At 40.1% G+C, this 18,049-nt stretch overlaps 1 protein-coding gene across 4 annotated transcripts in view; it reads left to right on the top strand.

Annotated features, from left to right (window-relative positions):
* Camk4 (calcium/calmodulin dependent protein kinase IV) overlaps positions 1-18,049 on the top strand; it is a 235,520-nt gene that overhangs the window by 178,589 nt on the left and 38,882 nt on the right. For all 4 annotated transcript variants that reach the window (XM_052155453.1, XM_052155454.1, XM_052155455.1 and 1 more), the window contains exon 6: positions 10,838-10,928. In XM_052155453.1, the coding sequence (XP_052011413.1) occupies positions 10,838-10,928 (91 nt within the window). The remainder of the gene's footprint in view (positions 1-10,837; positions 10,929-18,049) is intronic.

Raw genomic sequence — 18,049 nt, 5'->3', positions numbered from 1 at the left:
ATGATAGTCCTGATCCTCTTTGCTGTTGATCAGATTCTGACCGTCAGCCAGGCCGCACATGTCCATTGCACAGCTACTAGGCTTTGTGTCTGATTAACAGAAAGGGAAGAGACCATTTATTGTTGATTATCAAATGTGTTGTAGATATACTTCTTATCAATAAATAGCCCTGCAAAGGGGACCATAGCGGGAATAACTGTCGAAACATAATTCTAGTAAAGAAAAAAGACAAGTCCAGATGGAAAATAACAACAGTACAAGAACAAGGAACAGAACAAGAAGACAATCCCCCCACCCCCCGCCCAGCAGAGCAGAGGGACTAGGAGAGGGTCTCTAATGGGGAGGAGTCAGGATCCTCCCTGAGATACATTATTTTACATCATATTTCCTTCTCAGTGGAGGCATATCCAATGTCTGCTTTCTTCTGTCTGGTACTCTGTAGTTCCATCCAAAAAATATTATTTCTATTGAAGGATTTGCTCTAAGCCTTAATATCAAACTTTTGGAGTCAATTTATTGAGTATTGAAAACGAATATTAATAGCCCTATGGAAAGCTTGAGAGTACCATGTGATGTATCCATCAATATAACCTTCTCTACTCTTCCTTCTCCTTTATTAGTTTTCACTGTGTGCAAATAAGACCACGGACACAGGCCGGACAGTGGTGGCGCATGCCTGTAATCCCAGCACTTGGGAGGCAGAGGCAGGAGGATTTCTGAGTTCGAGGCCAGCCTGGTCTACAGAGTGAGTTCCAGGACAGCCAGGGCTACACAGAGAAACCCTGTCTCGAAAAAAACCAAATCCAAAAATCAAAAAATCAAAAAAAAACCAAAAAAACAAAAAACAAACAAACAAAAAGACCATGGACACAATTTTAAGCCAAACTTGATGTAAGCTTTATTAAATACTGGCCGGGGCAATGAGCACTATCCAAGTCCATACCTCGGATTCCCTTAGAATGGCCATGAATTAGTTAATCAAAGGCTTATAAATGCTTATAAAGGCTACTTACCTCCTACCTTTGTCCATTTGGGGCAAGCATAAATCCTGATGTACTTCCTGCTGGGACCTCCCACCTACATGCGATCAAGCATACCCTGTGCTGTTGGGGTAACCAAGCTTGTATACAGAAGCAAAAAATACTAGGTTTGATATCTTACATCAGCAACAGCCTCCAGCACTTCACAAGGTCATTTGTCCCAGGGCAAGTGAGGCCAGTTAGATCCCCGCAGATCCCAAGAATGGTGTAATAAAACATTACAGTGTTACAATTTTTATACACTAAATAGTGGAAATAAACTTACAAGGATTAATAAGCTTGATAAATCTCTTAGAACATGGCCTATCACACAGTGCAAGATTAAAGTTATTAAAAAGCACAGACATGGGTTTTTATCACTTCATTTGTATTAACCTGTTTTAGAAGCAATTGGTTTTGGGATTTTGTCTCCAAATAATCTCTAATGTCTAAACTGACTCCGTAATTCTTAGAGTAATCCTTCAAAGAAGGTTTTTAAAGTCCTAGCCATAAGGCACTTTGGTTATCTGAAATTACACTAAGCTAAATCTTTGTTTAATGGAAATTAATGCCCTAGTTAATAGAGATGTTTAATGTTTTTAAATTTCATGTGGGACAAGGGTTCTTGAAACCTAAAAGGAACTTCAGATTCATTGTGTTGAAGCATTCTGAGTTTCGACAGAATTGCCTTATATCCTTTAGGTGTAAGGATAGATCTTTGAAAGTCTTTACAGGAAACCAGAGGCTTTGGTCCATCACAGAACATGAACCATTTCTGAACAACTGTATGAGCTGAAGTTTATTTTGTAAAACCCAGAAGTACCACACTAAAGCAGTGTAATTCTCAACTGAGATATAAAAATGTATGAATTATTCATATTAATAATATACCAGGTAATGTTTTTATCTGCACACATCATAAATGTTTGTAAACATTTATTTATGGCTAAATCTCCTTTTCACTTCTGTCTTCTTGAACATACGGTGCATTGTTGTTATTTATACTCCCCAAACTGTAGAGCACTCTTCATTGCTATGTCAAATATTAGATTGCTACTAGAATCTGGAAACCAGGAACCTTCACTCTTAACGCCTTGCATCAGTCCCGTTCAAAGCTGTTTTAGTGATGTGTTTATGTTATTGCTGCATGTCTAATCTATTCAGCATGATTTGAAGTATTAATTTTGTTTCATTTGATAATTAGTATAATTATATAAGCAATACATATGTCGTAGAACATAAAAATGGGTAAATATTTTCTACTTGGGATAAAATCCAACCTATAGCCATTCTTAAGTACTGATGCATTTATTTAATAGATGGGTCAAGGTGATTTTTCTCAAAGCCAAGAATCAGTATTGTCCCTTCTTAAGATGATTTTTATTTTCCATATCACTACAACTTTGGATGCATTTCCTGTCTGGCTCTATTCTCAAAGCTACCAGAGGACCACAAATATAAGGGGTTCTTACTGGCTAAAGATCAAGTTAAACTGGCTTCTTACTTTGTTGCTAGAAACATTATGCCTTAGACATTTATGAACAAATGTTGTGAAATTGTTCATCAGTATTAAACAAAGTGCTGGGCTTAGTTGATATTGCACTTATTAGGGTCCATGAATCCATAAAGGAAGACCCCAGACTTAAACAGTATGCAAAAGCAAACAGCGTTTATTTCGCAGAATTTCAGCACACAGAGGTCTACTACCATGTCCCAGGATGGAGACTCTAAGTGAGCTGACTTTTAAAGCCCTATTAGGGGAATTTCAGGGAGGAGTAGGTGACTTTTATCCTGATTGGTTGGCTCTATTTCCAGGGGTATGGGTGTCTTTGGGATTGGTCAAGGTTCTGGGGAATTTTAGGGACTTTCCAGAACTGTTGTCAATGAACTATTTTGGGCTCAGGCCAGGTGGCAGGGCAGCTCTTGGTAGCTCCTGATTGGCTGCCTGTGAGGGGTGGTTTTCCTTAGAATTGACTTGTTTTGGACTTTTCCAGTTCTAGGAAACAGAAACTCGGGCCTAGTCTCCAAAATTGCCAGTTTACAGCCTCTCTTGGAGTTGGCCTGGCCAAATCAGTCTTCTCAAACTAAATGTCTGACTACCCCACTTGTCTGTTTAAAAATTGCATCAACTATATGAAATGGCTATAAAGAATTTTGTAATGAAAAATTGTATCAACTGCATTTATTGGTGTGTCAGTGATAATGTTCTTAAAAATCTCAACTACACAAGATAATTCCAATTGTAGGGTAATATTCCTTACTACTATTGACAGCATTTGGAATGGAAGACTGTGTGTTCCCTGTGCACATGTAGAACAAAACTTAAAAACAGACTTCAGATCTCAAGTTTCAAGCTGCATCCTTATCTTTAATAGAGTTTTAAATCTCACAAGATATTTATATCTGTGCTTATATCCAATCAGATAAGCTTCATAATATATAACAGTGATGATGATGATGATGATGATGATAAATTTACAGGGCATGTTGGGAAGCAGGAAGTAAAATCAATCAACAGACTCCGGGCATAGACGCAGAAACATTTTGTGGGAACATTAAAATGGTTATCACAACTATATTCTACATATTTGAGAAGGTAGAGGAAAAGCTGAGAATACGTGATAGGTTTATACATTATATACTAAGAATTCTGAAGTAAAATGTCACAAGACAAAATATTTAATATAATTCTTAAATCCATGATAGAACAATATACTTGACAGAATTATCAACAGATTTGATATGTCACAAACAAACAAAATAGAGTTCATTTGTAGACATACCATTAAACTATTCCAGTCACCACTTTATTAAGCCAGAATAATCCCTGGCTACATCCTAAATATTTGTCCTTACGCTCACAGACCAGTGTGTAGTCCTTACCCTTCATCGGAGGAACTGTTCTCTGCAGCAGATGGAGATGGTTATAGAAAACCACAACCAATCAAAATGGAGCCCTGTCGCAATGCGTACATCTCCAGTAGAGCTCCTCCACCTAAGGCTTAGAGAACATTTCAAAAGAGGGCGTGGAAAAATTGTAAGAGCTGCAGATCGGAGAGTTTGCTGTGAGGTCATGTTTCCTACTGTATCAGAAGCCACGCCCAGTAAGTCTTAACTTGACTGCTTAATCATGAGCTAAATAAGGACAACGGACAGCTGATGTGGGTGGGGCAAGAACACACAGCCTCAGCACTTCAGGAACAACTGCGGGATGCTGAGGATTCTGGGAGCTGGAGAAAGACCACACCAACTAGTTATCCAATACCAATGGTCAGACTGGAAATAACATACATGCACGTAACATTATACAGACTCAGCAGGTCAGATTTAGGAATGTATATTCATATTCATATATGCATGTATATACATATCCATATATGTGAAGTGATATGTATATATGATATTTGTTCCTACCAAAGTAGACATCATATACATATATGCATATAATTACAATTAATGAAAAAGAGAGGGCATAAGTTTGAAAGAGAGTATATGGCAGGGTTTGGAGGGACAAAAGGGAAGGGGAAAATGATTTAATAATATTGTATTATAATCCAGATGAAACACAAAGAAAGGTAAAAATGAACTTAATGTTGATATTTGAACAAGGTCTGTGGAACAATGTCAAATACAAGTGAGAGTCCGGGCTGAATGATGGAAGCTAGGATTTAAAGAAATGTTATACACAACTTTCTGAAAGTTAGGAAGTTTAAGAACCTTAGCAAATTTCAGTATGGGCAGGAAAAAGAGGTGTGTGTGCTGTCAAGCCTGACCTCTTGGGTCAGATCTCTGGAACTACATGGTAGAAGAACCAACTTCTGGGAGTTGTCTTCTGAGAACAACATCCATGCTGTATCATGTTCATGTCCCCCCACACACACCGGGTAAATACAATAAAATATTTTTAATGTCAACACAGGGGAAATGAAAAAAGACACTAGGATCCCCATGGTGGTTTTTCTCAAAAATAAAGTGGTTTTTTTTTTATCAGAAATAAAGAAAACACAACATGTATTGAGGGGATGTGATAGAGAAAGATAAGGGATTGTGGCAAATTATCAGAAGTGGTGCAGCAGAAGATGGGAGAGTGATGTCATCAGTGGGGTGGCTGACATCCTGGAATCAGGTTAAAGTTGCTTGGGAAATAATGACAGTGTAAGGCATACATAACCTGGTGCAGTTCCTCGCTGGGAAAGTGAAATATTTGATTGTGCACTTAAAGCATAGGATGAATCAGTTTGTGGCACGTTTTACTTGCCAGTCTGTGGACCAAAAGCCGATGCTGGTAGTTCCTTAGAGAGAGCAGGGTGAGCTGAGCTTCTGGGGTCATTGAACACAGGACAACACAAGGTAATGCTGTCCTATGGGCATATGATATCTATTCCACCAAAACAGATGGTACGTTTTGTGCCGGCTCAGGTTACCATCACACTGTTTGTTTAATAAACATTCAGGAAACCTGAACATGCTAGACCCCTCACTGTGGTAAACCAGCCATTCCATGGTATTTGTGTCTGTTCATTGGTGGCTGCTAATGAGCTTCCCTCAGCCCATGATTCTAGTCATTCAGGCCATCACACATTAGTCTTGCAAATGATTCATCAAAAAACCTGTCCCATCCCTAAGTTTTTATCTATAGTCTCTGGGTATAAAAGTCAATGAGAAATTTTGTTCTTGGGGAATCTTTCATATTGGAAAATACACGCCTGATTATTATTATTATTAGAATTAAAATGTTGAGCTAGGAACGCGAGGGAAAAGCTATGAAAGGCACATGGAATCTGTGGAGTGCGGAGTTCTTGGTGAAGATGCTGACTGTATGGGAGGTACAGTGTTAGTTACTGTTGCTATACCGGCGAACATTCCTGTGTGCATGTGTGTCTGATGCACAAGTGTATTATTTTGCATGTATATATCTGTGCTTGTGTGTGTATGATATGTGCCCACACATATTTCTGTGCGTAAGTTTAAAAGTTGTTGTTGTTTAGCTGGAGAGATGGCTCAACCATTAAGGACACAGAAACTCTGGCTTCAATTATAAGACAGTTAACAGTTCCGGGGTCTCTGATGCTGTCTTCTGGACTCTATAGGCACCAGACACTCATGCACATTCACATTGGCTTTTCATTATCTAACCTTGGAAGTCAGTAAAACATTCTCTGTACTCCATTAGTTCCAAACAACCTAAAATTCTACCAAATTCAAAGAGGAAAATAATAGACTTAACGTCTTGATGAGGAACTGGCAAATTCTGGGGGGGGGGGGGCGGAGAAATGAGTGGCAGTATATGTGTATGCAAGACATGTGGATGTATAACTGTATGTTTGTCTCTGTGTATGGTTTGTGCATGCATATATTGTGTGTCTATGTGTGTGTGTGTGTGTGTGATGTGTGCATATATTGTAGTTGATTAATCTGCTCTAATCTCCCCAGCAGCAGCTGTGCAAATTCCTTGCTATCACAACCCAATAAATGCTCTGGGTTCTCGATTAAAGACACACACACACACACACACACACACACACACACACACACAGACTGTCTTAGTTAGGTTTCACTGCTGTGAACAGACACCATGAACAATGCAAGTTTTATGAAGACAATATTTAATTGGGGCTGGCTTACAAGTTCAGAGGTTCAGTCCTTTGTCATCAAGGCAGAAACATGGCAGCATCCAGGCAGAGATGGTGCAGCCTCCTGCTGAGAGTTCTACATCTTCATCTGAAGGCTGCTAGTGCAAGACTGACTTCCAGGCAACTAGGGTGAGGGTCTTAAGCCCACACCCACAGTGACACACCTACTCCAACAAGGCCACACCTCCTAATAGGGTCACTCCCTGGGCCAATCATATACGAACCATCTCTCTCTCTCTCTCTCTCTCTCTCTCTCTCTCTCTCTCTCTCTCTCTCTCTCTCTCACACACACACACACACACACACACACACACACACACATGGCCTTCTATTTTAATATGCCTTGAACACCGCAATGGCTAGGCCACTCTCAAACTTCCACGTTGCTAGTGCTTCCCCTCCGATACTCCTAAATTATTCCTTACTAAAATCTATATTCCATCTTTGTTACCCAGTGAGGGTCCCCTGGGGCTGCTCTTCCCAGGCTCTTACATGATTGTCACTCTGTCCCCTGCAGCTCTCCAGCCTGCATCTTATTCCTTTCCTGGCATGGTGATTCTGCTTCTTCCTTGGTCCCCTTAGCTGGGAATCCTAAAGTCCCACCTGTCTCTCTGCCCGGCCATTGGTTGCCAGCAGCTTTATTTACCAGTTAGAGCCAGCTGAACGCAGGGATTCTCAGAGTCTCACATGCAGGATTCTTGTGCAGTTTGGGAACCCATAATGCAAGCCCTGAACCAAATCTACAGCATGCCTGCATGATGCATGTGCACATCTCTCTGTGCGACTCATGCATGTATATGTCTGTGCCTGATTTTGTACAGGAGCAGAGGGGTGATAGATGTACCTTCAAAGGGCACACATGAAGGTCCCCACAGCACAAGTTTTACCTGCCTGCCCCTCTCAGCCCAACTTCTACACACACACACACACACATACACACACACAGACACACACACACAATGACATGGGAATAATCACACTGTGGCTTGCACATATTAGCTGTTGTCTCAGAAAGACATCAAGACACAAATTAGGGGTTTGATTTAAAGAACTTTAAACTTTTTTCCTGTGAAAATTAGACTTCAGTTTGTACGTGTGCAATTTGAGCTTGGAGTTCATTACTTGTGCCTTCCGCTCAGGTCTTGCTTGAGTTAGCCTGTGATTTAGAAGTGTAGGCATTAGGCCTTAATGGGGTGGGGTGGAGGGGGGGGGCTGCTAAATGTCATAGCAGCACCAGCAGAGACCATGAAGGTAATTACCAAGCAGTGATGATGTAAATGAAAATAACAAACAGGTGAAGTTCATATCTGTGTGTGACATTGCTCAAGGCTAGTGAGGAAGCCAGGAGCATGTCAGGTGACTCTGAAAGAGATGACAGTGATCCCATACTTGGGAAGAGGAAGGAGGGACCAAGGCATACAACATGTCCCGGCCAGGTGATACTAAAGTTCTGTTGATCTGGCCACGACGCTTCCCCTCTGTGAAGAGTCTTGAAGTCAGAGAGAGAGAGAGAGACAGAGAGGAGAGAGAGAGAGAGAGAGAGAGACAGAGACAGAGACAGAGACAGAGACAGAGACAGAGACAGAGAGGAGAGAGAGAGAGAGAGAGAGAGAGAGAGAGAGAGAGAGAGAATATATGAATCTCAAGAATGACTACAATGTGAGTGGTGGGTGTCCGAGCAGATATGGCACAAAGATGGAATGCCCCCCTTGGCATTCTTAGTGAAATTCATGTGCATCAATTCTAAATTTTCTGAAGAACAGAAAAGAACAAGTCCATGCGGTTTAATTTTCATTCCCAATAGGAAAGCTGTAGCCAGAACACTGTTTTCTCTCTCTAATGACTAGTTCTTCTGTGTCCTGTTAGATTTTTAAAGAGATTCAAACTTCCTCCTACCAACTCCTGAGACATTATCAATTAACCACACACAGCCCATCGAACACAGCAGAGCTGTAATTAAACCAAATTGCCAAGTAGTAGCTCTCATTACACAATGACACAGTTTTTGTTAGGACCATGGAGAGAGTTTAATTACACGTCTAGACAACCCCTGAAGGCAGAGTAGCCGTATTATCTTTGAATCTTTAGAGGGGAACTTGAGCTTTTGATGGCTACATTTTTAAGAGATACATGATAAGGTATATTTAGGGGATCTATCTGTTCCTTTTTAAATTCCACATCCCACTTTAATGCATACTTAGACTTGGAATTGTTTGTGCATCTGTGAATTAAAAGGTTTCTGAAGGGGACATGTCCAAATTTCTTCTATTCATATTCGATTTACCTTTCATTTACAGCCAAATACTGTTATTTTTCCTTTAATGCATCACAATGTCAACTCCTTCTTTTTCTCCCCACCCCCTGCTCCTTCCCTTCCTAGTCCTCCCACTCTGTTCCTCCCTCCCTCCATCTCTCTGTCTCTGTGTATGTGTGGGGGGTAGTTTGGGTGTGGGTGGGTGCGTGGGCTCACACATGCACACACATACTTGTATCATGGAATGTCTTTGGAGTTCAAAGGACAATTTCAGCAGCATCACTGACATTGTTTGAGAGGTTTCTTGTTCACTACTCCAGACTAGCTGGCCGGGCTTCCCAGAATTCCCATCTCTACGTCCCATCTTGTCCGAGGAGCAATGGCTCAGACGCACTACTGTGCCAAGCTTTATGTGACAGCTGCAGATCCTAAGTCAGTTCCTCGCACTTGTGATGCACACTCTTTCTTACTGTGCCAGTCCCCGGCCTCACTGTTACTCTGCAGTATCTAAAGCATGTGCTATTGTGTAAGACGCCGTCATCTTCAATACCATTCCTTCTCCATCTTTGAGCGGAAGCTGCCTGTCCCCTGAGACTGGAGTGCTTTTTCCTTTCATCCCAGCCCCGCCTCGTCAGCCTCTTGGATGCCCAGACTGGACAGACATATCCTTGATGCCTGTTCTGGATATATATAAAATTTAAATTTGCTTATGCTTATTTCTTTGCATCTGGAGACCATTTTTGTGTTGTCCCATACTCTGTATTATTTTTTAATATAATGTCTAATTACCCAAACATTTCTGTAGCCTCTAGCCTGAAATCTCCTCTTCCCTGAACCCTGACACCGTACAGTGAAAATGAGAACTTGAATCAATCACACACGTCTCCTTTTTAACCGTTCTCAGCATCCCAAGGGAAGTTGCCTCGCACCAGGCACTTGCTGTAATCCTATATGCAAATGAGTTTTATGTGCTGTTCGTTTGTAGAATACATGTATGCTACTTCATTTTCTTTGTAGGCTTGTATTCTCTCAGCATGGCTTGTGTATTTAAAACCAGGCCTACCTGCTGGCCATTACGTTCTTGTGTGATAGTTATCTAAGGTGAAAACAATCCATTTAATGATTGCTCTCGAGAGAAATACGTGTTTCATTAAAATTTTAATTGAGTGAATGGTTTTAGTCTTTTGAATTGAATTCAGAAGGAAATAGGGTAGATTAAAACCAATGTTGTAGAACTGATGTTGAGATATACATTTACTAAAATGTTATGATGTGTGTTTGAACATATCTGAAAGAACATGTCTGCTCCCGTCCCTCCACCCTGGTGAACCAGGAGACTCAGGCCACAACCAGAGTAGGAACTAGAGTCTGAGCGCTCTTGATTCCCTCTTCTCATGCTGACCACACTAACGTGACCCCCCCCCACCCCCCCCCCCACCCCCCCCACCCCCCGTTACCCTAGCCAGCGGCATCCATAACTTGCCTCTCAGCCAGCATCCCGTTTCCAAGGAGAATATACGACAGCTTCTTTGTGCTTTGCTGGAGAGTAGTTTGAACAGAACAAATCAGGGTAATGACATGAAGAAATAGGACAATTTGGGAAAGACTTTGGAATTAAAAATGGACAGAAATTAGTTGTGTATTTAATAGAGACCGGGGAGAGATGAGAGAGACAGTCTCTGAATTCACTGAGAGTCTCTCGCAGACTAGGAAAGCATTCTATACTAATATACACCCCCAGTTCTGGTAAACTATCCCTTGATCTGTGTGATTCAAGCACAGTTTTTCTTTGTGATATGTGTTTTTATATGTGAAATCCTAATGTGTGTCATTAAGCCATAAGATTATGGTAGAACTTAAAACATCAGATATAGATATCAGAGCCATAAATACATTTACACAACTGTTCCTTCATTGTCTTCCCCGTGTAGTACCTGCATGAAAATGGAATTGTTCATCGAGATCTCAAACCAGAGAATCTTCTTTATGCAACTCCAGCCCCTGATGCACCGCTCAAAATTGGTAAGAAAGTTTTCTGATCTTTCATGACCCATTTTTCCAGAGCAGAAGACATTTGCTGGATGGAGTTTTTGATTTTGTTCTGTCCAGGATTACTTCTGTCCAGTTTCCTCAAAAACTTGGCGTCTGTGAGTAACAGTGTGTGTTTGTTAGTTGATGGCCTTGGGCTGTTAACCTGATGCCGTGTGCTAGTGCTGGAAATTCCACCGAGTCCCAGACTCAGTGCTTAGAAATGATGAGGACCTTGTGAGATAACCTTGTGTTTTTAAAATAAGTTTAGAGTGAAAATGTGTCTTGTGATTTGGTTCTTAACTTTGAATTGCCCAATTATTTGTAGCTCAGCCTTATATAATGAAGAAGTTTAATACAAATTAGTGAATGTAGACTCCGAATCCCTTGTTTCTATTAACAGAGAAAACATAAAGACCATATATTTCTAGATTGTCCTCCACAGGATGATGTTGCCTAATAAGGGCTAAAAACTCCCTTTTATGTGTATTTGTGAGGACATAGGTTTACAAAGGGTTTGTTGTTGGCCAAAAAAGTTAGAAAACTCTCAATCAAATAATATTTTTTAATTCTTCATTGGTTTATTAAACCTTAAAATGCTCATGTGTAGACCAACATATCAAAATGTGTACTAAACTTACTCAAATTTCACTGACTCTAGAAACCCACCCATATAAGCTATAAAGATATAATTCAGAAAAAGCTATAAAGATTAGCTTTGGGCAATTCTTTCTTTTTTCCTTCTCTCATCATTCATTTTCTTTTCTTTCTTTTTTATTTTCCTCTCTTACTGCTTTTTTAAAATTTTCTATATTCTTTGTTTACATTCCAAATGATTTCCCCTTTCCAAGTTCCCCCTCCCCATAAGTCCCATAAGCCCTCTTCCCTCTGCCCATTCCCCAATCAACCCCCTCCCAATTCTCTGTCCTGGTAATCCCCTACAATGCTGCATCAAGCCTTTCCAGGACCAGGGCCCTCCTTCTTCTTGGGAATCATTTGATATGTTAATTGGGTCTTGAGTATTCAGAGCTTCTGTGCTAGTTAATATACACTTATCAGTGACTGCATTCCATGTGTATTCTTTTGTGATTGGATTACCTCACTTAGGATATTTTCCAGTTCTAACCATTTGCCTAAAAATTTCATGAATTCATTGTTTTTAATTCCTGAGTAGTATTCCATTGTGTAAATATACCAACATTTTCTGTATCCATTCCTCCATTGAGGGACATCTAGGTTCTTTCCAGCTTCTGGCTATTATAAATAAGGCTGCTATGAACATAGTGGAGCATGTGTCCTTATTGCATGCTCTGGGTATATGCCCAGGAGTGGTATAACAGGGTCCACCGGAAGTGTCATGCCCAGTTTTCTGAGAAACTGCCAGACTGATTTCCAAGTTGTACCAGCTTGCAATCCCACCAGCAGTGGAGGAGTGTTCCTCTTTCTCTATATCCTCCCCAACACCTGCTGTCTCCCGAGTTTTTAATCTTAGCCATTCTGACTGGTGTGAGGTGAAATCTCAGGGTTGTTTTGATTTGCATTTCCCTAATGACTAATGATGTTGAGCATTTCTTAAGGTGCTTCTCAGCCATTCGAAATTCTTCAGGTGAAAATTCTTTGTCTAGCTCTGTACCCCATTTTTTTAATAAGGTTATTTGGCTCTCTGGAGTCTAACTTCTTGAGTTCTTTGTATAAATTGGATATTAGCCCTCTGTCAGATGTAGGGTTGGTGAAGATTTTTTCCCAATTTGTTGGCTGCCGTTTTGTCCTTTTGACAGTGTCCTTTGCCTTACAGAAACTTTGTAATTTTATGAGGTCCCATTTGTTAATTCTTGATCTTAAAGCATAACCTATTGGTGTTCTATTCATGAACTTTCCCCCTGTGCCCATGTCCTCAAGGGTCTTCCCCAGTTTCTTTTCTATTAGTTTCAGTGTGTCTGGCTTTATGTGGAAGTCCTTGATCCACTTGGAATTGAGCTTAGTACAAGGAGATAAGGATGGAATGATTTGCATTCTTCTACATGCTACCTCCAATTCAACCAGCAGCATTTGTTGAAAAGGCTATCTTTTTTCCACTGGATGGTTTTAGCTCCTTTGTCGAAGATCAAGTGACCATAGGTGTGTGGGTTCATTTCTGGGTCTTCAATTCTATTCCATTGATTTACCTGCCTGTCACTGTAGCAATACCATGCAGTTTTTAACACTATTGCTCTGTAGTATTGCTTGAGGTCCGGGATACTGATTCCCCCAGAAGTTCTTTTGCTGTTGAAATGAGTTTTAGCTATCCTGGGATTTTTGTTATTCCAGATGAATTTGAGAATTGCTCTTTCTAACTATAAAGAACTGAGTTGGGATTTTGATGGGGATTGCATTGAATCTGTAGATTGCTTTTGGCAAGATGGCCATTTTTACTATATTATTCCATGCCAATAATGCCAATCCATGATCATGGAAGATTTTTTCCATTTTCTGAGATCTTCAATTTCCTTCTTCAGAGACATGAAGTTCTTGTCATACAGATCTTTCACTTGTTTGGTTAGAGTTACACCAAGATGCCTTATATTGTTTGTGGTCATTGTAAAGGGTGTCATTTCTCTAATTTCTTTCTCAGCCTGATTATCCTTTGAGTATAGGAAGGCTACTGATTTGCTTGAGTTGATTTTATAACCAGCCACTTTGCTGAAGTTGTTTATCAGCTGTAGAAGTTCTCTGGTGGAGTTTTTTTGGGTCACTTCAGTATGCTATCATATCATCTGCAAATAGTGATAGTTTGACTTCTTCCTTTCCAATTAGTATCCCTTTGACCTCCTTATGTTGTCTAATTGCTCTAGCTAGAATGTCAAGTACTATATTGAAAAGGTATGGAGAGAGGGGGCAGCCTTGTCTAGTCCCTGATTTTAGTGGGATTGCTTCAAGTTTCTCTCCATTTAGTTTGATGTTGGCCACCTGTTTGCTGATATTGCTTTTACTATGCTTAGGTATGGGCCTTGAATTCCTGTTTCTTTCCAAGACTTTTAGCATGAAAGGATTCTGAATTTTGTCAAAAGCTTTTTCAGCATCTAATGAAATGACCATGTGGGTTTTTTCTTTGAGTTTGTTTATGTAGTGGATTGTATTGATGGATTTCCATATATTGAACCATCCCTGCATCCCTGGGATGAAACCTACTTGATCATGATGAATGATTCTTTTGATGTGTTCTTAGATTCGGTTGGCAAGAATTTTATTCAGTATTTTTGCATCAATATTTATTAGGGAATTTGGTCTGAAGTTCTCTTTCTTTGTTGGATCTTTGTGTGGTTTTGATATCAGCGTAATTGTGGCTTCATAGAATGAGTTGGGTAGTATTCCTTCTGTTTCTATTTTGTGGAATAGTTTAAAGAGTATTGGTGTTAGGTCTTCTTTGAAGGTCTAATAGAATTCTGCACTAAAACCATCTGGTCCTATGCTTTTTTTGGTTGGAAGACTTTCAATGACCACTTCTATTTCTTTATGGTTTATGGGACTGTTTAGATTATCTATTTGATCCTGATTTAATTTTGGTATTTGGTATCTGTCTAGGAAATTGTTCATTTCCTCCAGATTCTCCAGTTGTGTTGAGTATAGGTTTTTGTAGTAGGATCTGATGATTTTTTTAATTTCCTCAGTTTCTGTTGTTATATCTCCCTTTTCATTTCTAATTTTGTTAATTTGGATACTGTCTCTGTGCCCTCTGATTAGTTTGGCTAAGGGTTTATCTATCTTGTTGGTTTTCTTAAAGAACCAGCTCCTGGTTTTGTTGATTCTTTGTATGGTTCTCTTTGTTTCTACTTGATTGATTTTAGCCCTGAGTTTGATGATTTCCTGTCTTCTACTCCACTTGGGTGAATTAGCTTCTTTTTGTTCCAGGACTTTAAGGTGTGTCATTAAGCTGCTAGTGGATGCTCTCTCCAGTTTCTTTTTGGAGGCACTCAGGACTATGAGTTTTCCTCTTAGCACTGCTTTCATTGTGTCCCATAAATTTGGGTATGTTGTGCCTTCATTTTCATTAAATTCTAGGGAGTCTTTGATTTCTTTCTTTATTTCTTTCTTGACCAAGGTATCATTGAGTAGAGTATTATTCAGCTTCCATGTGTATGTAGGCTTTCTGTTGTTTTTGTTGCTATTGAAATCCACTCTTACTCCATTGTGATCTGATAGGAGGCATGGGATTAGTTTGATCTTCGTATATCTGTTGAGGTCTGTCTTGTGACCAGTTTATGATCGATTTTGGAGAAGAAGGTACCATGAGATGCTGAGAAAAAGGTATATTCTTTTGCTTTAGGGTGAAATGTTCTATATATATCTGTTAAATCCAATTGGTCCAAAGCTTCGATTAGTTTCACTGTGTCCCTGTTTAGTTTCTGTTGAGGAGAGTGGAGTGTTGAAGTCATCTACAATTATTGTGTTAGGTGCAATGTGTGTTTTGAGCTTTAGTAAAGTTTCTTTTATGAATGAGGGTGCCCTTGCATTTGGAGCATAGATATTCAGAATTCTTCTTGGTAGATTTTTTTTCCTTTTACCAATAAGAAGTGGCTTTCTGTGTCCCTTTTGATGGCTTTAGTTTGAAAGCCAATTTTATCTGATATTAGAATGGCTACTCCGGCTCGTTTGCCGAGACCATTGGCTTGTAAAATTATTTTCCAGTTTTTTACTCTGAGGTAGTGTTTGTCATTGACACTGAGGTGTGTTTTCTGTATGCAGCAAAATGTAGGGTCCTGTTTATGTAACCAGGACCTTAGTCTCTTAGTCTAAGTCTTTTTATTGGGGAATTGAGTCCATTGATGTTAAGAGATATTAAGGAATAGTGATTATTACTTACTGTTATTTTTGATGTTATTTTTATGCTTGAGTGGTTATCTTTTTTGGGGTTTGATGAAAGAAGATTACTATATTGCTTTTTCCAGGGTGTAGTTTCTGTCCTTGTATTGGTGTTTTCCACCTATTATCCTTTGTAGGGCTGGGTTTGTGGAAAGATATTGTGTAAATTTGGTTTTATCATAGAATATCTTGGTTTCTCCATCTATGGTGATTGAGAGTTTTGCTGTGTATAATAGTCTTGTCTGGCATTTGTGTTCTCTTGAGATCTGCATGAGATATGACCAGGATCTTCTAGCTTTTATGGTCTCTGGTGAGAAGTCTGGTGTAATTCTGATAGGTCTTCATTTATATGTTACTTGGCCTTTTTCTCTTACTGTTTTTAATATTCTTTCTTTGTTTAGTATATTTGGTGGTTTGATTATTATGTGATGGCAGGTATTTCTGCTCTGGTGTAGTCTGTTTGGGTTTCTGTAGGCTTCTTGTATGTTCATGAGCATCTCTCTCTTTAAATTAGGGAAGTTTTCTCCCATAATTTTATTGAAGATATTTGCTGGCCCTTTAAGTTGTAAATCTTCACTCTCATCTATAGCTATAATCCTTAGGTTTGGTCTTCTCATTGTGTCCTGGATTTCCTGGATGTTTTGGGTTACAAGCTTTTTGCATTTTGCATTTTCTTTGACTGTTGAGTCCATGGTTTCTATGGTATCTTTGGCATCTGAGATTCTTTCTTCTATCTCTTGTATTCTGTTGTTGATATTTGCATCTATGGCCCCTGATTCCTTCTCAAGGTTTTCTATCTGCAAAGTTGTCTCCCTTTGTGATTTCTTAGTTGTTTCTACTTCTGTTTTTAGATCCTGGATAGCTTTGCCCAGTTCCTTCACTTGTTTGTTTGTATTTTCCCGTAATTCTTTACGAGATTTTTGTGTTCCCTCTTTCATGACTTCTGCCTGTTGTCCCAAGTTCTCCTGTATTTCTTTAAGTGATTTTTGTATTTCCTCTTTATTGACTTCTATCTGTTGACCCATATTCTCCTGAATTTCTTTAAATGATTTTTGTGTTTCCCTTTTGATCCATTTTCTCCTGTATTTCTCTAAGAGATTTATTTATGTCCTTCTTGTGCTCCTATAACAGCATCATGACCAGTGATTTTAAATCCAAATCTTTGTTTTTCTGGTGTATTGGGGTATCCAGGACTTGCTGTTGTCAGAGAATAGGGTTCGGATGCTGCCATATTGCCTTGATTTCTGTTAGTAACATTCTTACATTTGCCTTTTGCCATCTGGTTATCTCTGGCGTTAGTTGGTCCTGTTGTCACTGTCTGGTGCTTGAACCTCCTGTAAGCCTGTAAGACTATTTCTGCTCCTCTAGATGACTGGGTTTCCCCTGGTACAGATTGCTGATGGGCTGCCCTACTCTTGGTTGCAGTTGGATCCGGGTGTGCCTTGTCCCAAGCAATGTTATACTTAGGGTTGTCTCTGTGTACCTGGAGCTGTCTGTCCTGTAGAGCATAGACGGCAGCGGCAGGGAGCCCCTCCAAGTGCCGATTATTCTGCAGGGCAAATGACCCACATCAGGGCTGGCACACAGGTGAACTGTAGAGCTGCCTAGGTCTTGGGCGCAGGCAGAAGCCTGGAGGTCTGTGTCCCAAAATGATGTTAAACTGGGGCTATCTCTGTGTACCTGGAACTGCCTATTCTGTCCATCTGGAGCGAAGATGGAGGTGGGGAGCTCCTTGAAGTGTGGATTACTCTGCAGGGCAAATGACCCACATCAGGGCTGGCACACAGATGAACCTCAGAGCTTCCCAGGTCTTGGGCGCAGGCAGAAGCCTGGTGGTCTGTGTCCCAAGTGATGTTAAACTCAGAATATCTCAGTGTACCTGGAGCTGCCTGTCCTGTCCGTCTGGGGGCGATGATGGCAGTGCGGACGGGCAATTCTTATCTGCCCATTGAAAGCAGCCCTTTAGGGGAAAAATACATTACATTTTTTTTATCCCATATACTTGATGAAACAAATTTTCGTTTCCAAAGACAATTGTAAGGGGTGAGCTCTCCTCAGCAGAATCTCTATAAAAGCCATTGAGGGGTGTTGCTCTCCTCTTGCTTCTCCACTGGATTTACAGGTGTTAACACCTCTGAAAATTAAGTTGTTCTGCTAGGGAAGAGTTCAGGCTGTGAGTATGTGTGTGAGAGCAAGAATCTAGGAAAGGATTCTGGAAAGCCTGCCGGGCAGCCAGCTGGTTCTGGTAATCACTCCTGAAAGACAGTGGTCAGCAG

The sequence above is a fragment of the Apodemus sylvaticus genome, chromosome 13, assembly GCF_947179515.1.
Source record: "Apodemus sylvaticus chromosome 13, mApoSyl1.1, whole genome shotgun sequence".
NCBI lineage: Eukaryota > Metazoa > Chordata > Mammalia > Rodentia > Muridae > Apodemus > Apodemus sylvaticus.
Note: the sequence above shows the minus strand (reverse complement) of the source record. Positions and strands in the feature narration are given on the sequence as shown.